Here is a 12,975-nt window from a genome sequence, read left to right on the forward strand (position 1 = left end):
CACATAATACGCGCCACGTAAGCAGCAGGGGCGCGGGTTCCTAAGCCCTTTTTATGCCCTTTGCGGCTTTGGGCATTCCAGTGTGATAATTCTGGGGACGAGTGGTCAGAGGGAAGCTTCGCTTGGTAACCCATTGTCTGACCCTTCCCTGAGCATTTCTACAGGGACTAATGTCCTACTTCTTCCAGTCTGGTCGACCCGGCTGGGGCGAAAGCGGAGCTCCCTGGAGACGCCCTTTGGCCCCGCGATGCCTGCAGCCACCTTGCGGTGCCAGACAGTAGGTTTTAACTGGAAAACTCCAGCAGACGGCTGCCGGGACCCTGCCTGGACGGGACCCTCTGCCTGCAAGGCACAGCGTCCTGTACGTTCTCAGAAAGTAGCTGCCCACGCGGAGTCTTTCTCTAACCCGAGCGCGGAGGCACAGCATCCCGGGTCAGCCGTATTCCTTCAAGTAGCTTGGAACAGCAATGTGGACGCGGGGAGATGTACCCCACGACCCCCTCCATGAAGCCTTTTTTTCCTCTGTGCGTCCTGATCTCCAATTCTGAGTAAATAGTCAGGCTGAGTTTTTCGGAAGCATGCCTTCTCTAACAGAACCTTTGAGGCAACCCCACATAGACCTCTGTTTTTTGGGAAGCCCCGACCCACAAGTCACCTAAGTCCGCCCCATCTACATTTTCCCACTATTAAGGAATGGCATTTTCCCTAGAAGCACAGCAAATGAAAACCCTGGGGGCGGGGAGGGACTAATTAATTGACACTGAATCCAGTGAATGATTTTTCTTTCCTGTTCTTCCCTCTCTTCAATCCGAATCTCAAATAATCATCTTCGCTTAGCAGAAGCCCAGGCCTTCCACTAGATATGAATATAGCTACTGTGCATCTCCTCATTAAAGCTCCTAACCAGGTGGCAAGGAGTTTGACTTTTCATAGGCACATTGCACCCTAGAGACAGCGAGGGGCTGCAGGTCATAAAGCGGGCCTATTCAAGCTATGTCAAAACAGTCAAGTTATGACATGAAAACTGGAGGTATTGATTCAGATCTTTCATGTTTAAATAAACAGGGAGACATACTATTGAAATATCCAAAGAATTTTTTTTAATTGTAAACATTCTTCTCTCTGGGGCTCTATTTGTATTGGTGTGGTAGACAAAATTAGGGATCTCAACTAGCGTTTCCTGGTTTAAAAACAAAAATAACTGCCCCTCCTTAAGTTTCTGCTTCTCAGCTATGAAATAGAAAAAAAGAACTCAAGTCCCACTCAGACTGGAGGACCTCTGCCTGTGAAGGGACTGTGGGAATTGACAGAGTTTGGGGTGGAGAGGTGAAAGGATGGAGGGATTGAGAAACGGAGCAGACACTGAGTTAGAGGCCCAAGACCAAGGTCTGCCTCTGTAACCTTATGTTCCCAAGCCTCAGTTTCTGCTTCTGTAAAATGGGATAATATTGATCTCACAGAACTGCTTGGAAGAATAAATAAAATAACATGTGGAAATGGTTTATCATTATTAGCTTTTCTTTGGCATGGGCCAAACTGAAAGGAGACCACAGCAAGGAGGGCAGGGGTCCAGCTTGGAGTCCAGCCCTAGAATGGGTATGAGAATCCCCATGGCCACTGGATTTCTTGACGTGTGAGTTTAGCTGGCTCATTCTAACTATTGGCAACATCCGAGGGGAAGTGAGAGTCCACCGCAGCAGGGCTGTCTCAGTCCCTGTTTGCTTTGGCCACATTGTGATGGCCTTGCTGGTCTTGCTGGCTTTGCAAACAGGATTTTGGTGTTTGCTCTCCCGCTTGGCATGACTGCTGAGGCAGCTGGCATTCTGCTCCTGATTACCAGGATTCTGGTCCTGATTACTAGAACCAGAACACCAGGCTGGCTCCAAGCTGGTGTTGCTCCAGGCAAGAAGAACATCTCAGTGCTGCCTGCTTCCTCCAACATCCTGCTACTTCTGCCCCTTTCTCAGATGAACAGGTCCCATTTCATTATCGTAATGACTCCTAGGCTTGTGTAAGTAGGGCAGAGGAGGGGTACCTCAGTCTTTCCTTTTTTTTTTTTTTTTTTTTTTTTTTTGGTTTTGTTTTGTTTGTTTTCTGCAGTGTTAGAAATTGAACCCAAGGCCTCATGCATGCCAGGCAAATATTCTACCACTGAGCTATATCCTCAACTCCAGCCTTTCCCCCTTTAAAATGGCTGCCCAAGGAGTACAGAACCAAGTACTAAGAGGAATCAGGAAGTAAGCCAAGAAAAGAAATGAAATAGAGAAACCAGGCACTGATCTGTGTTCTTAAAAGGATTTGCTTTGCTTTCCCACATTTCTTTTCTCATGTTTTCTGGGGTCAATGATAGATATGGGAGCAAAGGGGAAGGGAGGTTCTTGCTGAAGGTCACCTCAGACCAGTCAGAATTCTCATGGGGAAGAGCTGTGGTGGGAGCATGATTGGCAGGCTCCTGATAGGAAGAACATGTGCTGAGATCATCCCCTCCCACCCTGAGGCAACTCCTAGAGCCACCAGTCCCTCCCCAGCACACAGTGTGCATCCAAGGGATGTGAAATACCCTCCACATGACACATTGCCTGTTTGGCTTTCCCAGGCTGCTAGTTAATAACTTAGAATCATGACTGGAGAAAGCAAAATAATTGAAAGTAATGCTTAGTCAATTGCAGTTTCAAGGTCTTCATTGCCTTCCTAACAATTTGCAAAACCCATTTTATTGCATTTTTAGATTCCTCAAGTTGAAATACCACTGTGTGCTGTAATTAAGCTAAGTGACATGCCAGCTGTAAAGACAAGGGCTGTGAATGATTACATTCAGCTCATGTAATCATCCAGTATGGGTGGGGGAGGACATTTGGAACAGCTGCCAATCTGCCAGACTTATACTCCCTGCCAGGGTAGAAGGAAAACTGAAATCTGCAATCACCCTTTTAAGGCTAACAGAAGTTACCCGGCCTGTTTGAAGTGGGTTGGGGTTATCCCGTGTGGGGTGAGCCATGCATCAGAATCCCCTAGGGAAGATTTATTTATATTTATTTAGGTGCTGTGGATCGAACCAAAGGACCCACTCAAGCTAAGCACCTCCTCTACCATGGGTCTATACCCCCAGTCCAAGTAACTTCCTCTCCTCCAAATTGGTTCATCTGATCTAGGGAGAACCACAAGTCTTGAGAGCTGCCCAGCTAGTTCTGAGTCTAGAGATCAGGAAAACCTGTCCAGTCCAAAATAGATAGTTTTAACAACTTGGTCTTCAGGAACATCACTTTTGTTCTTGGAAAATTTTCCATCAGTGTTGCTCTTTTAAATCCATCTGGGGATTGGAACTCGTTCAACTGCTTTATGAAACAAATAACCCTGATCTCTATCCCTCAAAAGTTCCTTCTCCCAAAGTTCTTGTTTTCTTTCAGGGGGCTCCATTCTTTTGGAGCCCTTCCTTTCCCTCCACCCTTCCACTCAGCTGCCATGTCCCAGCTCTCTGATGTTTTTGTCATCTGCTTCTTTGTCATTTTCTTTTTATTCTTCTGATTTATTGGGCTGGGGATACAGCTCAGTTGGTAGAGTGCTTGCCTCACATGCACAAGGCCCTGGGTTCAATCCCCAGCACCACCACCAAAAAAAAAAAAAAAAATTGATTTATTGAGACACTTCTGCCTTCTTTCCTTTCTAGTCAGTCATCCTGTTAGGTGCTGCAAGCGCCTCAAAGGCAGGATCACCTTATGAACCTCCCAACAGCTCTCTGACCCTGGATCTCTTCCCCTTGCCAATCAGCCATTCCATCATCTATACAGACTCATCTTCTTAACACAAAATAAAGTCTCTCCATTCAAAAATCCTTCAGTGGTTTCCTATTTCCTACTGAATTAGGCAGTCACTTCCCAGGATAACATTTTAGATCTCCACAATATTAACTCATGCAGCAACCATTTACTGAATAATGTCCCAGTTACTTGGTTAAGAGGAATAAAACATATAAAAACATGATACCTTCTAGTAGAGAGAGACACACACACAAACAAGTAATTATCATATGGAGCAATAATGGTGATTGAAAGAGAGGGTCCCCGGATCTCTTAAACCATCTTTCCATCTTCATCTCCCAATTTTCCTTTCTAATTTGGCTAAATTGGACTAGATCTTAGGTCTTTATCACATTGATGGCAGTTTTTGTTTTATTTTAGGTCCATATACCAGTCCACACTTCATATCCACTTTTTAAAATCCCATTTAAATCTCACTTTTTAAAATCTCCTGCGACCTTGAAGATCACCTCCTCTGATGAAGTGAACTTCAGTCATCGGTAGCGTAGGACAGTGTTTCCTTCTCCTGTACTGATACTCTGTTAGTGACACTTAGCTTAAGCTAGTTATATGAGGACCTGTACATTCCACAGAAGCAAGAACTGCTGCAAGCATCCGTTGTCTTCCATCAGGAAAAACAGACAGTTGCTCTACATAGCCCTTTGGGTCAGCAGACAGCAGGTAGGTAGGGCTAGGAAAGTAGCCAGACATTTTGCCTTCTCATTGGGTAACCAGACCTGTTAAGAATCTCCTGGTAGGACCTGCCACATAATTTGGCAGGCCCAGGGAAAAATGAAAGTGCAGGACTTCTTGTACATAAATTATTCAGAATTTCAAGAATTAAATAGAACATTAAACCAAGTACAAGACCCTTTTATGTATGAACCCCTAAGTGACTGCACAGATTGCCTGTCCATGAAGCTGGCCCTGTCTCTAGGTACTGGCACCAAAATGTCCCTTAGAAAACCAAAAAAAAAAGGGGGGGGGCTGGGGATGTGGCTCAAGCGGTAGCGCGCTCGCCTGGCATGCGTGCGGCCCGGTTCGATCCTCAGCACCACATACAAACAAAGATGTTGTGTCTGCTAAAAACTAAAAAATAAATATTAAAATTCTCTCTAAAAAAAGAAAAAAGAAAATCAAAAATATTGTGATTTTTACCTTATTAAGTGAGTTCCTTTTCATCTGTTCAGGATGCCTGGCTGGCTAAAACTAGTGATGAGGGAAGAAAGGGGAGAGATGTAGTACTTCCTGCAAGTCTTATATCATTTGTTTAGGCTAAGCTGTGCTCTATAACAACTTTATAGTATTAAATACCTTGGATAATTAAGGTCTTTTGCGTGAGGGGTTCATTGGAGTTCAAGTATCCCAGACTTTCCCAACATCCTTGATACCAGACATTCATTTCATTGGGAATCCATAGGCAAACCTGGATCACCACTGTGAAGCAAGTGCTGGTCTTCAGATCTCACTTCTACCCTCCCCATATTCCCCCTGCAAAGCTCTCATGTGGGATCAACTCAGAAAGAGCAATGAGGCAAAAATCTTGAATCATACTCCTGGAGAGTCAGAAAGTTAACTGTCAGGTAAGGTGAGATATTATACCTATGCCCTTCTGATGATTAATCTGGATTGTCAACTTTAGTGGGTTTAGAGATGCCTAGGAAACACCTAAGATTAAGAGACTTCCACCTGTATCTGTGAGGGTGTTTCCAAAGATGACTGACATGAGGAACAGCAAATTGAAGGGGCAGACCCACCCTGAATGTAGGAAGCATTGTCAAATAGGCTGGGTACCCGGATGGAACAACAACAACAACAACAACAACAAAACTAGAAAGAAGAATCTGCAGCAGATGCAAGCTTAATTCTTCTTGAGAAGCCCAATTGTTCTTGGGTGGGTGTCTATTGCTACTACCATCACCTGTGGACATCAGACTACATACATCTCCTTCAGTCTTCCAACATAGATTCTCACCAGCATCTCTCCAGGGAACTTCCAGGCCTTCATCCTCAAAATAGGGCTCCATTGTTGGTCCCTTTTGCTCTGAGGCTTCTAGCTTCTTGGGCCGAACAGCTACTGGTTTCTCTGGCTCTCCAGCCTGCAGATGGGCCACTGTGGGACTGTCCAGCTTCTGAATGTGTAAGTCAAGCTAATAAATACCATATTATAACTATATATATACACATCTTGTTGGTTCTGTCCCTCTAGTGAATCCTAACTAATATAGCTGGGCAGAGATGGAGGTGCCATTGTACTCCAAAGTAGGCTGTCTTGGGCTCTGAGCTCCCAGCCCAAGAATTTCTCAGACTCCTGACATATTTTTAATAGATTTGGAGCTTCCTTAGTAAGGAGTGATCAGAAGAACTATCTTCCCACTTCCCATTCCCATCCTCTCTCTGGATCAGGCTCTTTGTGCTGGCATTGAACACAACAATTTATTTTATTAATGTATACATGAGGGGAAGGCATATAATTTCTGCAAGTCAGTGGAAGAAACATCTACGGGCATTTTCACCTCACCTCTGTCTTTGCCAGCAAGATTGAGCTGAGTTGGAACGGGAAGTAGCAAGATGATGTCTGGGCATTGAGGTGGTGGGGATTTGGGCTGGCTGGAGTGGGAGGAGGTCTGATCTTTCACTGGTAGCAGCTGCTCCAGTTCTGCCACTCAGGAATTATCCATCATGTTCAGTCCTACTCCTGATTTTTATCTTTAGAGATGAAGACCAACTAGCACAGGTCTGTTGGAGGACTGAGGGCTTTGACTCCTGGAGATCATGAGCCCTCTAAAACACTCCTCCCCCAAGTTGCTCTGCTTGGGAGAGTGTTCTGGATGAGAATGCAGAGGAGTGCCACTGCTGAGGCAATTGGGATGTGAACTGGGGCAGCACCAATCACGTCTAGAAGTCATGGTCCTGTATTTTGGGAGGACACAAAATACAAGGCTATTGGCCTTGGTGGTGCTAATGGGAGGTATTTATCAGAGCAGGATTTCTATATGAGGAAATGAAACTTTGGGTTAGTTCTGTAGACATTATATACATTGTGGGAAGGACAAATAATTTCCTGGTAGTAAGAGGTGAGAAAGGAAAAAAAATGGTAGAGAGATCCAATCTGATTCTGGAAGGAAAAAAAAAAAAAAAGAAGATGTCTCTTAGATTTTCTTTTATAATGGCCTCCATAATGTTAAAATCAATTAACTCATCATCACCATTCTTACCTAGTGGGTCAGGAGGTGCTTAGATGATTCACATCCACAATCACCAGAAATTCCTTTTACCTGTATAACATTCGTCTTCCTTCAGCCTTACCAACCCATATATTTGATATGGATCATTTAAGAGCAGCCAAGATGACTGGCTGGAGACAGTATGGGATAGTGGTTAAAAAGCTGTGTGCAGTAGGGCACAGGACTGTATGCCTGGAATCCTAGCAGTTTGGGAGGCTGAGGTGGGAGGGTTGCAAGTTCAACTGCTGCTTTGTCGACCTCACAGCATTGAACAGAGGATTCCTGAGCTGTGGTATGTAAACTTGTTACGTGGAAGGCCTATTATTACTACACTCAAGAAAACCCCTAATCCACCACAAGGACTCTCTACCACCCTTTCCTTCTTTCATTCAACCATAATTTATTATGCAAAAGCCCCTTTCTCAAGCTTCATCCTGATCCATTTATAAATCAACGCAAACCCAAGATACCTGTTCAAAGGACAAATTCCTAGGGTCACGTTCCAGACCTCTGGTCAGAATTTTCAGTGGTCTGGCTTGGAAACTCTAGGTATAACAAAGTTCCCCACATGATTCTGGTCCTGTGGGATGTTTGGAAAAGAACAGACCCAGTTCTTTTGGCATGGTAAAAGGATTATCAGAGGAGCTTCATTCAAATACAGATTCCTGGGCCTGTTACTCAGGACCTACATATTCAGAATTTCGAGGTAGGCCCAGTGATATGCAATTTTACAAATACTGAAGGTGATGCCTGTGGGCTACTATTTCCTCACAGGCTCCCCCTGCAGTGTGAGCTACTGGTCACCAGGGGGCCAAGTCCGTGTTCGGTGACATTGTGGTTTAGGCTACAGAGGGAGGTGACTCAAAAGCATGGCCTTCTTCTATAAACAGCCAAAAGCAGCACATCCCTCTTCTCCAGGCAACACTATTTAGTAGAGTTCTCCTGTGATTTTATATAGGACCTGCCTTCAGAATCCCTAAAGTTCTGACAAGGAGCCTCTTACTACCTCCTCAGTCTTTTTACACAATGGAATCAAGCCGGTTCCATGGGCCTGTTTTTCTATCTCCTGCCATTACAAGGTTAGCTTTTAGTGCAAGTGATGTAGGCTGGAGCCAGACTGGCACAGCTCTCGAAGGATGTGAAAATCAACTCCTCAAAGTCAGTCTGATTCTTTTCTCTTTCTGGGACCTGAGTTTGTGACTTTCTCAATGTTAGCCATAAGTGAAAGGCAAAGCAAAGTGCACTTTGTGTGAAGACGGTTCAGTCTTAACAGAAATACACAACACAAGGGGCTCACATTTTGACAGAGGCAAGTCTTGATGGTTTATTTGCCTGTATGTCTGTATCAATCCATCTACCCTCCTACCTACTCAACATTTCAGAATGAGTGAGAATATATCTGCTAAGATACCAACATATTCTGGGAATATGAATAGCCTACCTAGTTCCTTTCACATCCTTTTGGGCCAGAGATCAGGCAGTGGCTGTATGCTTCTTGCTCCTGTATATGGGGGTTCCTCATAGCACCTATATGGCTCCTGCAAGGCCTTGGATCCAGTCGGGCTGGAGTGGCAACCACCAGAAGGTCCTTCAGAGAATAGTCAGAGCTGTGAGGGTTCTGCAAGAGGAGGAGGGAGGGCACATCCATCTGCGTCTTCTCACCAGGGCTGTGGCTAAAGGAGAAGCCCTTCCTTGGCAGGAAGGATTTTTCTGGAAAGGCAAAGTCATTGGCATCATCAGTCTGTGCTGCTGGATTTGGCACTAATTCCTGGCAAAATGCACCTCCAACTAGGGTCTTGTGGCCCCAAACTGACTGAACCAGAATCACTTGTTGCTCCTCTCCTCCAAATTATTCCTCTTCCCTATAATTGGTACAAACTCATCTGAACAAGAATCAGGAAGTGTCAAAGAGGGTCCTCAGACTCAAGATTCTATTTGATCCTTTGTCTTCTTAGGCGAGAGATTCCCTAAGAGTACCAATGGATGGATTTCCCTGAGGGCAGAGTCTAAGAACCCTTCCTCATGGCTGGGGATCCCCCAAAATTAGACTTGGTTCCGTTTGTTTCTCTCTCCCCTAAGGCTACAGTTTGGATGTTGAGCGTCCCCCAAAGGCCAATGTGTTAAAGGCTTGGTCCCCAGGGTGCTATTGGGAGGTGGTAGAGTCCATAGGAGGTAGGGACTAGTGGAAGAACCTTAGTCACTGAGAGCATGCCCTTGAAGGGAACTGTACAACTTTAACCCCTTCTTCTTCCTCTTTTTGCATTCTAGCCACAAGGTAACCAGTTTTGCTCCACCACATGCCCCCCACCATTGTCATCCAATGCCCATAACCAGAGGTCTAAAAGCAATGTGTCCCCCGATCATGGAATGGAACCTTTAAAAATAAAACTTTTCTCTTTATAAGTCAGTGATTTCAGGTACTTTGTTTTAGTAAAGGAAAGCTGATTAACACGCCTAAACTCCTGACACACCCCTGCATACATTGGCACTCACGTGACATGTCACTCAGCACCTGCTTCGGGCTGCAGTAAGCTGGGAACAAGGAGAGCTTCCCTCTTAACCGAAGCTTTGCCAATAGCTCTGACACCAGATGCTTCTCCTTCGTGTCATTCTTTAGCAAAGCCCAGCTTGGGTTCAAATTGTGCGAGAAGCTCCAGGATTTTGTAGGCACAGAAGGTTTTGATATGTTCTCCTGGATGAGCTTCTGGGGAATCTGCTGCTGCTTATATTTAAAGGATACTATCCTGACAATTTCTGGGCTGCTGCATTCAGAGCTGGTGGTCAGTGTCAGGCTTGGTAGCAACTCTGGAGAGGTTGAGTCCCAGGTGGTAGATTCAGGGGTAGTTTCTACTGAGGTTAAGGGCTGAAAGAGAAAACAGTCTAAATTGAAATTGTAGAAAGCAAAGGCCTCCTTCTTCTGCTATTCTTGAATGAAGCAAACAGTAATGGTTAAAATAGTAAATTAAGAGCGGGATTCAGCCTCAACAAGAAAGATTTAGAAGAGTTTCCTAGCCACAAATTGGTTAAACACTAGGGCAAAAGATAAGATGGTGGAGAAAATCTACAGCTTCCTGTAGAGGTCTTTAAACATGAGAAATTGTAAATACTAGAGATTGCAGATCAGAAAAATAGGTGTTGTTTTACAGCTATCAGACTTGCAAAAATTAGAAAGCCAAATAATACCACTATTGGTGGGTATGGTGGAACCCTCTGGTGCTAAGAATGTAGACTGATAAGGTCATTTCAAACCATTTAGAAATAATTGACATAATGAGATACAAATATCCTGTTACCTAGCAATTTTGCTGCTAGGCTTATACACTAAATAAGTTATTAGATAGCTCTTTAAGAATTATGTACACAATGGGGCTGAGGCTATAGCTCAGTGGTAAAGTGCTTGCCTTCTATGTGTGAGGACTGGGTTCAATCCTCAACACCATATAAAAATAAATAAAGATATTGTGTGTTCACCTACAATGAAATAAACATTTTAAAAAAATATGTGCACCAATGTTCCCAGCAGCATTTTCCACCAAAAGGTGGAAACAGTTGAATGTCTACCAACAGGTGAGTGTGTAAATAAAACATATACATAGAAAAAAATCTTATTCAGTCTTAAAGAGAATTCTGATGTATGCCTCTATCTCAATGAACCTTGAAAAGATCATGGAAAGTGAAATAATTTAGACATAAAAGTACAGATATCATATGATTCCACTTATGTAAGGTAGCTAGAGTAGTCATATTCATGGAGACAGAAAATAAGTAGAGGTTATCAGGAGCTGGGGGGAAGGAAAGAATGGAGAGTTATATTTACTGGGGACAGAATTTCTGTTTAGGGTGATGAAAAAGTTCTAGAAATGGACAGTGGTGACAGTTGCACAAATTAATGACTAACCTTAATGTCATGGAACTATACATTTATAGTGCTTAAAATGGTAATTTTGTTTTGTTTTGTTTAGGGGATGCTAGGGATTGAACCCAGGGGAACTTTATCACTGAGGTATAACACTAGCTCTTATTATGTTTTATTTTAAGACAGGGTCTCACTAAGTTGCTAAGACTGGCCTCAAACTTTTGATCCTCCTGCTTCTGTCTCCCAAGGAGCTGAATTATAAGCATACACCACTGTACCTGGCATAAAGTAGTAAATTTTATGTTATATATATTTTATCAGATTTTTAAAAACAGAAGGATATTCACTTTAGTATTATTTGTAGTGGGACAGAACCGAAGGCAACCTCCATGTCCTTATTTTGGAAAATTGATATGATGAAATGGATGGTTGGAAATTATTCTTGGGGGGAACAAAGGAACTGCGCTTATTTGCAGCTTTGCAGCCTTTTATCCAGGGACACCCTTAATCCACATGGCTTGGGCAACAGAAAGCCACAGCTTTACAATATAGAGAAGCTAGAGAAATGGGGTAAATTGTGAAAAGGGGAAGTCTTTCATGTGCAATATGACTGTCTAATAAACTACACATACGGAAAGCAGAGGGGCGGGTGATGAAGAGGAAAGGCCTCCAGGGGACTCAACAAATAAGCAGCACCGGAGACTGAACTAATTAAAGAGATTTCAGTTGCTGCTGATCACAGTAGATTCAGAATTGGGATTAATGTACTATCCAAATAAAAAGCACTCTTTAGAGGAACAAATAGAATCCAGAGACTCTACAATGAGTCACAGCATCACATATAATTTATAATGTCCAGCATCCAAATAAAACTGCCAGAAATGCAGAGAAACAGAAAAATATAATCCACACTCAAGAGAAAAAGTAGTTAATAGAAATTGACTCTGAAATGACCCAAATTTGGTGGTTCATTAATAAATATATAAAGACTTGAAAGGAGGCATTATAAATATTGTCAAGGAGTTAAAGGAATATATGCATGAGAATTTTTTTTAAAAAATTGTGAATCTAAGCATAGAAACCAAAACTATAAAAATTATTTGCATTATGTATAATTATAATGTATCAATTAAAAAAATAATTTAGAGTGGTGGTGCACACCTGTAATCTCAGTTACTTGGGAGACTGGGGCAGGAGAATCACAAGTTCAAGACCAGCTTGGGCAATTTGGGGAGACCCTATCTAAAATTAAAAAGGACTGGGGGTATAGCTCTATGTATCCCTGGGTTTAAATCCTCAGTACTGAGGGGGAAATATATATATATATATCCAATCTGAATAAATAAATAGAAGCAAGACTGGAGAAAAAATAAATAGAACCTAAGAAATCTATGAGAGAATATTATATGATTTAATATACATGTTCTTTTTTTAAAATATACATGTTCTTTTTAAAAATATACATGTTCCTAAAGGAGAAGAGAAAATAAGGTAGAAAAAATATTTGAATAATAACCATAAACTTTTCAAATTTGGTAAAATACCTGAACTTACAAAACCAACAAGCTCAAGAATCCCAAATAGAATAGCTACAAATAAAAAACATGCCTAGACACATCAAAGACAAATTGTTAAAATTCACAGATAATGACATATTATATACAAGGCATTGCTATGAATACAGTTGATTTCTCATTTCATTTTATGTTTATTTTAATGTTTTTGCAACTGAGGACTGAACCCAAGTATATTTTACCACTGAGCTACATCCCCATCCCACTTTTTAAAAAAATATATATTTTATTAGTTGTTGTTGGATCTTTATTTATTTTTATGTGGTGCTGAGAATCAAACCCAGTGCCTCACGCATGCTAGGCAAGCGCTCTACCATTGAGCCACAACCCCAGCCCCAGCCCCAACCCTTTTCATTTTTAATTTTGAGACAGGGGTCTTGCCCAGGCTGATCTTGAACTTGCCACCAGGTCCAGCTGAGTTCTCATGTTTAAATAAACCAGAAGATAATGAAACAATATCTTTCAAGTGCTGAAAAGAAAAAAAAAAATGAACCTAGAATTCAATTCTAGGTCCCCCCACC

The 12,975-nt window shown here is 42.6% G+C and overlaps 1 protein-coding gene across 1 annotated transcript in view; it reads right to left on the minus strand.

The window, feature by feature from the left end:
• Positions 1 to 8,465: 8,465 nt before the first annotated feature.
• Positions 8,466 to 12,975, minus strand: part of Ttll6 (tubulin tyrosine ligase like 6) — a 32,322-nt gene continuing 27,812 nt past the window's right edge. The window contains 2 exon segments of the mRNA XM_076871060.2: positions 8,466 to 8,734; positions 9,518 to 9,887. Coding sequence (XP_076727175.1) covers positions 8,466 to 8,734; positions 9,518 to 9,887 — 639 coding nt within the window.

Source organism: Callospermophilus lateralis, chromosome 11, assembly GCF_048772815.1.
Source record: "Callospermophilus lateralis isolate mCalLat2 chromosome 11, mCalLat2.hap1, whole genome shotgun sequence".
In the NCBI taxonomy this organism is placed as follows: domain Eukaryota; kingdom Metazoa; phylum Chordata; class Mammalia; order Rodentia; family Sciuridae; genus Callospermophilus; species Callospermophilus lateralis.